We start from the raw sequence: 12,428 nt of genomic DNA, 5'->3' as shown, positions 1-12,428 counted from the left end.
TAACGTTTTTCGTTACATTAAAAGTTACGACATTAATTGTGAATTTAAAAAATATTGTGGTACCGTAACAATAAAGACAATTGTTCACATTTTAATCGACTCCTCGCTCAAATATTGCAAAAAATAATATTCGCTCAAAATTAATTCAAAATTTTAAAATTGATGTGCATATTTTAATCTTCCGCCAAATAAAATTTTAATTATCGCCAGAATTAAATTAAAATTTAATCATTACGCTCGACTTTCAGGAGAAAAAGTATTTTAATTATAGTCTCTCGATAACGCGAGGAGTTTTCTATATTTAACAATTATTACAATAAATTAAAAATATTATTTTATCGCACTCACCGAAATCCCGCGTACAACATCATTAACAGCGAACGTTTGGAAGCCATCTTGTCGTCTCGTTCCGTGATTTCGCACTCCGACATCCCCGACAGCTCGGCTAGTCCATGTCCTGCGTGTCACGAAGACATATTATTACTTATTTACAATATTATTGTAAATATGAAATATTCGTCAAACACATCTAATATTTTCAGGAATCTGCATTGAAAAGCAAGATATAGCACTTCGGCGTCTCCCTTCCTTCACTTTTTTCGTGCATATCTATTACGTACGTTTCACCCACAGCGTACCTTCCGTATCTCTCCATTACATACCGAGATAAATAGTAAATCTATTGGTAACGCTCGTAATAACGCGATATAATCTAATAATAACGCCAGCAAGACGCGAAATTTGTAGCTGTCGTCGCTGAAAGTTCGACGCGTCGGCCGACGAGACGCCCGGCGGACAAGTGATATTTCGATCGCTCAATTTACGCATTAAGACGCGATCTCGACCATTAATATTAACCTAATTACCTTCCGGCGTAAGAGGTCTTCAATATTTTTGCCCCATCGCCGGATCCTGAGGCCGATTCGTGACGATTCGCACGGATTCGACATGCTCAGATACAATCTCGTCCATTCTCGCCGCCCGCGCCGTGCATATAACTATAACATTATTAACTAACGAAGCCACCAATTCAAACGGATACTACGTGAACCGAACGAGCGCCGGTACTACGTGAATCAAACGGAAGCTTGATCTCCTTTGCCAACATGGCGGCGGGCGGCGGTATCACCCGCGCCAGTGCCGCCAATCTTAAGCTAACCTACAAGTGACAGGTGCTCAGCTGACGGATCTTCGTTGGATTCTGAATTCTGTTACTTTCAAGACGGAAACGTGATAATAATATCGTATTAGTTAATTTTCTCGATACGCAAGGAATGATGATGCAATGGTTTCGGCGATAATCTCATGTTCGTGATCGTGACGTGAACATAACCTCAACATGCTGTCCGAGGTTGACGTGTTTATCAGCAATTATACGCTGGTCGATCCTGATATCTATCAGCTTTGGGTCGACGGGCATACTTGTGAGTGGAGAGTTTCTTTCGTCTCTTTCGATTTATTTCGAGGAATTATTTGGATCTGCGAGCCTAACGCGATGAATGCCTTTTTCTATAGCCAGCGATGCGGTCAACGTTCTACATCAGCGAGGAATCTGTCAGCAGACTAACGCGCCACTCGAGCTGGTCGCATCCGACATCCTCGACCACTATCGCACCTACTCTCTGCTCGAGAAACTGCTTCACACTCCTCCGAAACTCGCCAGCGAACAGCTGGCCTTTCAGATTGAGCCGCAGACCAGTCAAATGCTCATAGAAATGTAAGAATACGCATGACGTGGCCCTTCAATTGAAGCTGGAATTGTTATTAATCTCCTGCGAGGCTGATATGGATAATTGCTCATCTCAGGTATTACGAATTTGACGATGTTGTTATACGCGAGTTATTGGGAAAAAAGATTACGTCCAAGAGTAGAAAGGATATGGACGAGGTAGCGGAAAAGACAGGGATCACGTTGAAAAGTTGTAGAAGACAGTACGACAACGTGAAAAGGGTGTTTAAAACTGTGGAGGATTTGCCAGGTTCTCTCGCAACCAATATCAAGCAACATTTTTTACTTTCTGAGGACCTCGCTAAGTATGTGTGATGCATGATTCCTTATAGAAGCCTTCCTGTAACAACCTAGCACGAGTTTATAATTAATTATAATAAGAATCATGCGACTAGCTGTTTTTAATTATTGCACAGGCGATACGCCGCAGTGGTGTTTATAGCGTGCCTGCGATTTGAAATGAATAAGAGGAAATTGCAGTTTTTAACGTTTCCCGATCTATATCATTGTGCGAACAGTATGATGGCTTCATGGACGTATCGTTGTGTCGGATCTGAATACTTTGACACTGACTTAGACAGGGAGTTCTTACAGGAATTATCGGAATGCAGGATTCTTTTAGAAAATGATAAACATCACAAACAGTATGTTGTATCCTATATAAAACAACGAGCAATAATGTTCCTTCAAACGTCCTACAAAAGTAATAGAGTGAAATACCGGTATGTTCCAGTTTAGTATGCCTTAAACTCAAACCAATGCTTCTCGATCGATCCTATCAAGAACTGGACTTAAATTTCCGTTCGTATTCGAGAGCGATACTCGGAATTGGATGCAACTTGCACAGATCACGAGAATTGAGATTCTTCTTTTTGGAACTGGTGGAGAGATGTATCGAACCTTGGCGACAAGTCAATTGGACACACTCTGACCTACGAAATTTCTTATCTGTCTATACACAGTGCGCTCTTGATATGGATGTACTTAGGTAAGGGTATGCAGTAATTAGTATGCATGAATAGAATTTCGTTCAAGTATTAGGAACCGTAAGAAATATTAATTATTCAATTTTTATCACAGAGAAGGAGAATTGAGAGATGCGTTTGAACGTTATATGACAGTAGTGACGTGCTGCCTATTACGTATGTATCATACTTGATTATATTGATGTGAAAAAAATGAATATATAATGTAGTGATAATATACATACTTAGAAGGTACAGGTAAACGATAGGATTGATCATTTGTACAGTATTTATTAATTTTCTGTAATAAATAGTAGACAGATGCAACATATTGTATGCTGCCTGTAATTGTGCACTTAGATATACATATATGCGATAACGCATATTGCACTATCAACATTTTCTTATAAGTTAGTGATATTTTCAATTAAGTGCGCGATGTGGAATTCTACAAAGTGAAAGGCAGTTTTTATAGACACGGCAGCTCGGTTATCTCTTTACCACTTCGTAATTATTCAACTGGAAGTTAATGTTAATTTATTTAAATCCAATGTGAATATTAATGAAATGAATTGAATTTTAAAACTTGCATCTATAACAATGTTGGTAACTATAACATTTGGGTATTTTAAATAAAATATCGCTAAACTACTAAAATATATATTTACATTTATTATCGCGTTATCTAATAACATTATTAATATCGTGTGTATGTATATACTAATGTACAGGATACACATCGCACATTTTGCGCGCTATTTTAAGAAGCACATTTGCTTAAACCTCGTTTATACATTATAATGAATGTACAAACGTATTTTCGTTCAAACGTACCTCCTTGTAAGAATTTTACGCAAAAAACTTATAAGGAAATGTTTTCAAAATATTCTACCCAGTGGCGACAGAGTATTATCTTTACTGAACGGAGATTTTGTACTTACTGTCATTCATTCCTCTGCATTTATTCTACTATTATTCATCGATGTTTAGACAAGGTACGCTGTACTGGGTAGATTGTGGCGGGGATAGGAAAACTTGCGCGTCAGGAAAATCGTAGAAATATCATTTCACCTAAGTACTCGCGTACAATTGACTACTGCGTGACTCCTAACACTTTGTTGACGGCATACACTATGTCTTTGATCTGTGGCAAGGCCGCAATCTCCAGCGATTTTGCATATGGCATAGGCGTGTCGACTCCTGTGATACGAATCACAGGTGCGTCAAGATGATAAAAAGCTTCGCCTGAAAAAAAAGTTTAAGCAAATGAGGAAACTGTTGAGAATAAATAAATTAAAATGAATCGATAAATTTTTTCAAAACTGAACAATATAATAATATTTTGCAGCGCGTTAAAAATTTAATTCTAATTAGCTCTAATTTCGATTGTCTGATTCTGATTTGAAAACAGAAATTCAATACAAGTAAAATGGGAGACATAGATTGATCAAAACTTACTCTCAGCGATTCTCGCGCTGACCTCCGCACCGATACCGCACTGCGGCCAACCCTGCTCAACCGTCAACAGGTGTTTCGTCTTCACCACAGATTGTATGATGGTATCCATGTCCAACGGCCTAAGAGAACGTAGATTAATCACCTCGGCTTCGATTCCCTTGCCGGCAAGTTCGTTGGCCGCTTCGAGAGCCTCCTCGACAGCTTTGGAATGTGCTACCAAGGTCACGTGATTGCCCACCCGCTCTATCTTAGCCTTGCCGATGGGTAAGACAAAGTCCTTGGACAAAGCCTCGTCAGACATAGGATACTGTACACCGTACAATATTTCGTTCTCGAGCACCACCACTGGATCAGGATCTCGAATGGCTGCTTTGAGCAAACCCTTGGCGTCTTCGCTGTTATAGGGTGACACCACTTTCAAGCCAGGACAATGACTGTACCAGGCACCGAAACACTGCGAGTGTTGCGCCCCGACACCTGCGGCGGCACCGTTGGGACCGCGAAACACGATTGGCACATTGACTCTACCCGCAGACATGTAATACGTCTTGGCGGCAGAGTTGATAATGTGATCGATCGCTTGCATCGAGAAATTGTATGTCATGAATTCGCAGACTGGTCGCAGGCCGGCCTAGAAAATATTCATATAAATAGAGGAACATATCAATAAAACTATAACAAATAAAGTTTAATGAAGATTGCTCTACGCATACCATAGCTGCTCCAACTGCGATACCGGTGAAACCAGCCTCTGTAATTGGCGTGTCGATGACACGCTTGTCCCCGTACTTCTTCCAGAGACCCCGGGAAACCTTGTACGCGCCGTCATAGAGAGCCACCTCCTCGCCGAGAAGAAACACCTTCTCGTCCCTCTCCATCTCCTCATCCAGGGCCGAGTTCAGAGCGTCTCGCACAGTCATCTAGCACATTCACACAAATTTCCATGAGAAAACACTGAGGTACTTGAGAATGACCTTTCATGTCCTTCACGTTTCCACTTCTCTGAATGATCGTACATAAGAGAGGTGTCAAATCGAGAAGGACCAAAGGGGAGCAAGAGAAAGCTGTCGATCAACGTGGAACCGTTTGCGGGTGCTGACGTCGCGCCCGCGCAACGTGTCCAGCGGACCGATTCTTTTAGGTTAGGTTTAACGGCGGAGTTAAATCACCTGCTGCGATGATGCCCATCTCGACGTGGAGAACGATCGGCGGACGACGGTCCTTACGGCGGTCTGAAAGCAAAAGAGCATCGTAAATCCGTCCGAAAACGATCGAATCTCTTCTCTGCGAGCGAGCCGCAACAATGTCCATTCTACTCGCAGCAGCCGTTCGCGCTCCTCCGCGCTCGCGATGTTTATTTATAACGAGATCACAGCGGATGAGATGGAAGAGGCTGCCGTAAACGTGGAATAGATCATTCCGATTGCGACAGCTCGTTTTCCGGAGCCTTTTACCGTGAGCATGTTACGTTGTTGACGGGGGAGCGGGTCGACGGAGGTTTCTCGCGGTGAGGCTTTCTCTGAGAACAATCTCTTCTCTCTCTCTCTCTTTTGGAGGACGACTCGAGAGACGTCCGAGAAAAATCCTCGTCTCCTGTACTAAAACAGAGACTGCGTTAACAGAGCCAAGGACGCGTACCGTTCGGGGGACTGTTACGAAACGTGCCACGGTCCTCAGTCCGAAACGGCGGCGCGTCGACTGGCAGTGGCGTTCGAACTTCGAAAGCGGCAATCTCGTACGAATTGAGTAGTGCTGATAAAGCAAAATTATAGGATGATTAGGCGATCGCGTGACGAATACGTAATAGCCGCACCGTCGAATTGTATATCTCTCTCGCGATTGCATCTGAAACGCAAAGTAATTTGCGACACGGAGTCGTGATTCAAATTTTGTTCCTACACGCTGAGTCCGTTCCTTTCGAGCGCAGCGATGCACCTTGCCGGTGCATGGTGCATCTCGTTATTTATTCTTTCAATTTTTTTTCTCTTGAAAGAGCAGATACTTATAAATATAGACGCGAGTTTAATTTCAAATGCAAAATATGTCTATTTCTGTTAATATAGATTAATTAACTTAAGCTAAATTGAACTTAATCTCGGTTTAACTTATCAGCTTTTATTTTTTTCTAGTTTTAAAAATTAGAAACAAATAAAAAGTAAGCTAAACCGAGATTAAAGTTAATTTGCATTGATAGAAACGGACATTAGAGGCACATAATGAAGCGAATCAATATAGTACTTCTTAAAAGAAACAGATCGAAATTAATAGATCAGATGGAGCATTTTAGATTATATATCTCTTTTTTTAACTTATATGTATAACGTATATACGACATTGACCATTCATCGACGTCAAATCAACGTCGATTCACAGCTATAATAATTATTTCCAGTTGAGTTTAAACGAGACAATCTTTTGTTTTTGTATAAGCAGTCGAATAGCAAAGGAAATGATAAGAAAACGTAGAGGAATATCTTGGTCACTCGGTCCTGCAACAAAAATGTTATGTTTTTCTTGCAACATCATATCTTTCTTTCTATTTTATTTCATCAGAGCAAATTAAAAATATTAAAATGTCAATAAATCTGTAAAAAATTTTATTTACCGATCGGGAAATAATGTTAACGAGATAGAAGAAGTTTTAGACGACAGATGGCAGTAGCATATTGATTTCAAAAATTCTAATCGTGATGGGCACGCACCACGCGTAAAAGAAATTCTAATCGTGAAGGTTCGAAAGAGTCCGAGTTAAAACTTATTGAATATTGATAATTACTTGTAATTAAATTCAAAATTACTACTGTGACAATGTTCTAGAACATTAACCACGAGTTTAATAGTAACATTATAGGTAAGTCGAATCAAAACGTTCATTGAGGTGTGAATATCTCATATTGGATATTATTAACATTCGCATAAAAAATTTCTCAAAGGAATCACTCCGCAATTCTTTGAATCACGAAGTTATGAATACTAAACCTTTAAAATTGTTGCCTGCGTATCGGCCTTTATATTTTTACACTCTTTATTTCAAATAATTAAACCTCTGAAACGTCCTGAGAAAAAAGCATTTTTAAAGAGAATATTAATTTTTATTTTATTGCACCAGTGCTTTCTTCCGGTGGCCTTGTCGAATTGCCGAAATTGCGTTTAAGACACTGCCCAGCAACACCAGGATGCCGGGTGCTGGACGATGATTCACATGCAGGATGCGATGCCGCGAGAAGCGCGAGATGAAGTTGGACGAGCACACGCGCAACGAACACAGAGGTACACATTCTACGGGACATATGTATTATACATTTTACAACGTATACTTTATTAATTGCAATTACATGTATGCGTTTGCATTCTCTTGCCTCACATGCAAATTACTTACACAAATGCTCCACAAAAGGAAAAAAAAATGAAAAGAACGTATACCAACGTTTTCGCATATAGCCTCTTTCTCTGCGCGGCGTAATATATGTATATATTTATATTTATATGTATATGTATATTTATATTTATATTTATATTTTTTTCGTTTTTATTTATTTATATATATATATATTATGTATATGCGTGAGTCCATAAGAAATACTTAATCGCTACGAGACATTCATAATCTACGTTGTCATGATTATGGTCGATGTCGCATTTAAGCACTGATCGATCGATAGTTTTTTTTTCTTTTGTTTCTTTCTCCTTTTTCTTCTTTTTCTTTTTCTTCTTCTTCTTCTTCATGCGATGTGTAACACTATACTAGATCACAGTCGTTTCCGCTTTGCAGTCGAGTAAAGAGATGCGATTGATGCTCCGATGAGTGAGGGTGAATGGGAGAAAGGGAGAAAGAGAAAAAGAGAGAGAGAGAGAGGAGTATGTGTGAGCGAGAAAGAGAGAATGAGACAGGCGGTGATTATCATTCATACGTTAAGCACTCCGATTAAGCAAGCGATTTTCCCGTTTTCCTTCCTTCGTTTTTTCTACGGGCTCAGAAATTGGCGAGACAATGACACGAAGATTTAAAATTGCGCGTCGCTTATTTACAATGAAACTCATGCTCCTTTCAATCTTTTCTTTTCCTTCCTCTCCCTACACGAGAAAGAACGGAATTAAAGAGGATTCGAGCTCCGTTGGAATACCCGAAACGAAGAGGGAAAAGAAGGATGGAAAGTTAAATCTTTTTTTTTTTTTTTTTAATTTTTTTCCGTATCTCCTTTCTTGCCTTTCGGCAATTCAAATCGAGATCGAATCCGTTCTAACTCCGTCTTCTCTTTACAAGATTTTCCCCTTTCGGCCGTTTTTCTCTTACAATGACAATGCTACGATGAAGATGTTGCGTGTTACATGCGTGTGTGTTATGTCATTATTTACAGAAAAATGCGCACATTCATACCACGTTTACCTTCCGCTCTAGACTTTACTATGTGGGCGACAAACGATGAGAGCGAGTGATTTCTGTTCTCTTTTCTTTTCTTTTCGTCGTGAAAAACACATGACTGGATGATACCGATAGAATATGCCGATCAAATCGTGCCGATTATTGAGAAGGAAATAAAGTGTCGGGATATGTGTTGTATTTTTTTTTTTGTATCTTGTTTTGCTTCTTTTTTTTGTCGGAATTTTTATTAACGAGAGAACAACAGTTGAGTTAAAAGTTAAATCGACTAGAACACTGGCTAGAGTAAAGAGACCATCTCTTCGATTCAAGTAAAGTCATAGTTTCAACGCAAAACGGAGAGAGATAGGTGGAAAAGAAAAAAGGAAAAGAGAAGAGGGAGAGGGAGAGAGAAATATAGTAAAGAAGAAAAACTGACAGAAAAAGAAAGGAAATTATTACAGAATGAGAAGGAAAGAAAGACAAAGAAACAAGTGGAGAGAGCTGGCGACAAAAATATTCGTATCGAAGTTCAATCGGTGACGAGTTACCATTTTGACGGAGTAAACAGAGACGAACAGATCGAGATAAAATCGATAGACAGATAAATAGGTACAGGCAGACAGATAGACAGACAGATAGACAGACAGATAGAAAGACAGATAGAAGAGTGAGAGAGAGAGATCATTTCGTAATTGTCCTAATCTAATTAGTCGTAGAGTATAGGAGAATTACCAATAGTAAGAATAACCACGATAATCATAATAATTCTAACGTCATTAGCATCGATAAGTGTAGTATAATAATTTAGCTTCTTTTTTTTTTTACTTTTGATAACGTTCCAAATTCCCCGCGCTTCGTTTTCTTTTCTTTGCTTTCGTTTTCTTCCTCCTACTTTTGCTTTCTTTGAGCTTAAAACGAGTCTCGCTCGCGCCTTGGCTTTTCGCTCTCGTAAAATCTCATCACATTCGCGACGGTAATTATCATATTACGGTGTGTGTAAGGCCGCGTTTACTTAATCAATATACATCGACGCGACGATAAGTCGTGCAATTACATCACGCTTCGCTGGTCGCTGTGATGCTAGTGGCGAAACATTCAAGCAGCTGTATAATAACGCGCTTATCAGGCTTCTGAATCATCCTTGTTTTCTCTTATTCTATCTTTTTTCCAATCATACATAAAATGTTATAATCTTCAATACTGACACTGACGTATATTGGACGATCAAGTTTAAATTAGTATTTTGATAACACTAATTTTTTAGTCAAAATCGTCGACAGACGATGCATAAAAAAATATTCTGTCAAGTGCGAAAATCGACGATGAGATTAAATTAAATTTTGCTATCTATGTATATTGTCGAAAGTTATCTCGACAATTTTTAATAATTAAAATAAATATATTAATATTAAAAGTCTCTTTTTAACTTGGATTTCTTCCAATTTATGTCTGAAAAAATTTATTCGGCTCAATACGACGAAGAAAAAAGAAAATTCCGAAGCGTGATAAGGGCATTTTCATCAGGCACCATTGTTGCAATCCGCGCATCTCGATTTTAAAAAAATACATTAATTAAACCGAGAATCGAGCGCAAAAACGTAGCTTTAATTCGACGCCGTACGCGTTTTCCTTTCCTCAGGGGATCCATCGAAAACACGTAACAATATACCGAGATTAAAAGAATCCGTATACGGATGAGTGTGTAACAATTATCTCATTCTTTAGTTAGCGAACTAACATGCACTTGTTTTAAATTCCGACGAGAAAGAGGGAAAGAGATATAGAGATAGAGAGAGAAAGACAGAGAAAGGATAGAGAGATTTAGAGAGAATAAGGGAGCTCGCTTTTCGTCGCCCTATTCTGTAAACGTGCGATGCATCAAAAAATATTCTGTCAAGTTCGAAAGTTTGACGATGAAAAGATAACATCGTCCTTAAGAATTTGCTTTCGCCGCGCACACACATGCGTGTCGAAACAGGCTGTCGAGCCATGCGAATCTCTTTGAATGCGATCTCTTGCTTTTGCAACGTGAGCGCATGTGACAGAACGATCCTTTAATCTTTAATCCCTCAGATTTTCGTGCTCCGCTCTCGCGCGAGCTCTCTCTTTTTTTTGTGTCATATAAAAAATTTACTCTTTCTCGTTTCGCCACCGCTAAAGTATGTACAAACGAATGGTAAATCCCTCGCCTCGCGTTCGCGCGACTGCTAACATTTTGTAGTGTGTTTCTTCTCTTCCTTCTTGTACGTTTAATTTTACTGCCTTACTCGTCGAAGTAGGGTGAAAAATGTGTCCGTCGCTAATCAGGCAGTGAAAAATCGATATTCAACAAATAATTTAGCATAATCTATATTTCTCTTAAATGTAATTCCATATATATATATATATTTTTTTTTAATGAACCATATAAATTGTTCTATCTAATGGAGAAAAAATTTGCACGTTTTATTCCAAATATAAGCTTCGACTGTAAAATAATTGTAAATTAAATTACTATGTATTTTTATTAAATTGATTATATCATTTTTCGCATCTTACAATTCATCGCTCTAAAATTAATTTACATAAATAGCGGCATGCTTCTTAGGACTTGAGGTAGACAGAGAAAGCTCGAAGAGCTCGATATGAATACGATTTTGTTAAGATTTGTCTCGCGCGTTGATTTGAAAAGCAGAAATGCACAAACTGACTTGATGGACGAGATGCTGCAACGCAAGATAGCAAGGATTTCTTCGAGGACGTACATTTTTCATCCTGCTTCGTTGTTATACTTTCGCGTTTGATGCACTTTCAAGAGTTTATATCAAGCTGAATAAAAATATCCATTGATATACGAACGTTATATCGTGAAGTTTTGAAAATATATATGCGTCTCGTAATCGAGAGACAAGGCTTTCTTGCAATGTAAACCTACATAACACTTGTCTTTCACAGGACGTTAGTAGTATCGACGTATTGTTGACGACGATAATGAGGAAAAATAAATTTAAAAAGATATATTTCTTCCATCGCGAGGGTTAAATTGAAAGCACTTCAATGCCGGATAACTCATTCTCGATTGAATCACTCTCAATAGCGACTCTCGACAGACAAATATCTGTAGTAAACACGATTGGGAATTGCTCCCAAGTCCGTGATCATTTCAGAAAGTTCCACGTATATCAAGAGTTACTCTTAAGAATGAAAATTTGTCAAGTGAATGCACAATGTGTATCTAGTGCATACTGAGAAATTTTACTCCGCAGGATATTAATAGTCCTCATACGATTCTTATAAAAAGAACTCTTCCCTTACAGTCGAATAATGTTGAAAGAAATATTTTAACACTATTCGTTAATAAACGAAGAATCCTCGGATTAATCTCTGACAACGACTCTCGCTAGAAAAGTTCCTCACTTGCTCGCGCGTTCATTTTCTGCTCACAAATAAAGAATCGCGATTCATATTACAGACCGCGGATAATACCTAGTACATATCGATATTGAGTACACATTTATATACGTAACTTAGTTATAAAGTAGCTGTAAAATATCATAAATGTAACACAGATAAAAAATAACGTGCTATTACGCTCACTGCTTCTGATGGTTACCGGCAACCATTCGATCGCGACTAACTATATAGCATGCATAGCCTCTCTATGTGTGTTTAATAATTAATAATTATAGTACCATCGGAAAAAAATCACGTGAGATAACAATATATTTAATATTAAATACTGAGATACCTATTTTTTATTGCCGTTTGGGAAACTATTAATTATTCATGCAAATTATATGTTAAACTCGTTTATCCATTGTTCACAATCTGATCTTGAAACATTATGCGTATTACGATATACATATATCTGAATAATATCAATCGTATCTATTCTTATACAAAATGCCTCAGACCACAAAAAATATTCAAGACA

The 12,428-nt window shown here is 38.4% G+C and overlaps 2 protein-coding genes across 3 annotated transcripts; one reads left to right on the top strand and one right to left on the bottom strand.

Moving 5' to 3' along the window:
• The first annotated feature begins 1,121 nt into the window (after positions 1–1,121).
• LOC112452135 (acidic fibroblast growth factor intracellular-binding protein) lies at positions 1,122–7,404 on the top strand. 2 transcript variants are annotated; one of them, XM_025012205.1, is made up of 7 exons: positions 1,122–1,424; positions 1,516–1,717; positions 1,807–2,034; positions 2,146–2,373; positions 2,463–2,717; positions 2,810–2,871; positions 7,262–7,404. In XM_025012205.1, exons 1-7 carry the CDS (start codon positions 1,340–1,342, stop codon positions 7,387–7,389), a joined length of 1,188 nt encoding a protein of 395 aa, XP_024867973.1. In that variant the 5' UTR covers positions 1,122–1,339; the 3' UTR covers positions 7,390–7,404. The 2 variants fall into 2 exon arrangements, with proteins under 2 accessions (XP_024867973.1, XP_024867974.1); XM_025012206.1 differs by lacking the exon at positions 7,262–7,404 and adding an exon at positions 4,106–4,144.
• LOC112452136 (pyruvate dehydrogenase E1 component subunit beta, mitochondrial-like) lies at positions 2,966–5,863 on the bottom strand. The gene is made up of 5 exons (XM_025012207.1): positions 5,607–5,863; positions 5,322–5,384; positions 4,866–5,072; positions 4,153–4,783; positions 2,966–3,939 (listed from the first exon to the last, which is right to left on the bottom strand). The coding sequence occupies exons 1-5, from the start codon at positions 5,613–5,615 to the stop codon at positions 3,788–3,790; spliced, it is 1,062 nt and encodes a 353-aa protein (XP_024867975.1). The 5' UTR covers positions 5,616–5,863; the 3' UTR covers positions 2,966–3,787.
• Positions 7,405–12,428: the final 5,024 nt, after the last annotated feature.

Source organism: Temnothorax curvispinosus, unplaced genomic scaffold, assembly GCF_003070985.1.
Source record: "Temnothorax curvispinosus isolate PA1 unplaced genomic scaffold, ASM307098v1 QBEX01002996.1, whole genome shotgun sequence".
Classification (NCBI taxonomy): Eukaryota; Metazoa; Arthropoda; class Insecta; order Hymenoptera; family Formicidae; genus Temnothorax; species Temnothorax curvispinosus.
This window is presented reverse-complemented; position numbering and strand designations above follow the sequence as displayed.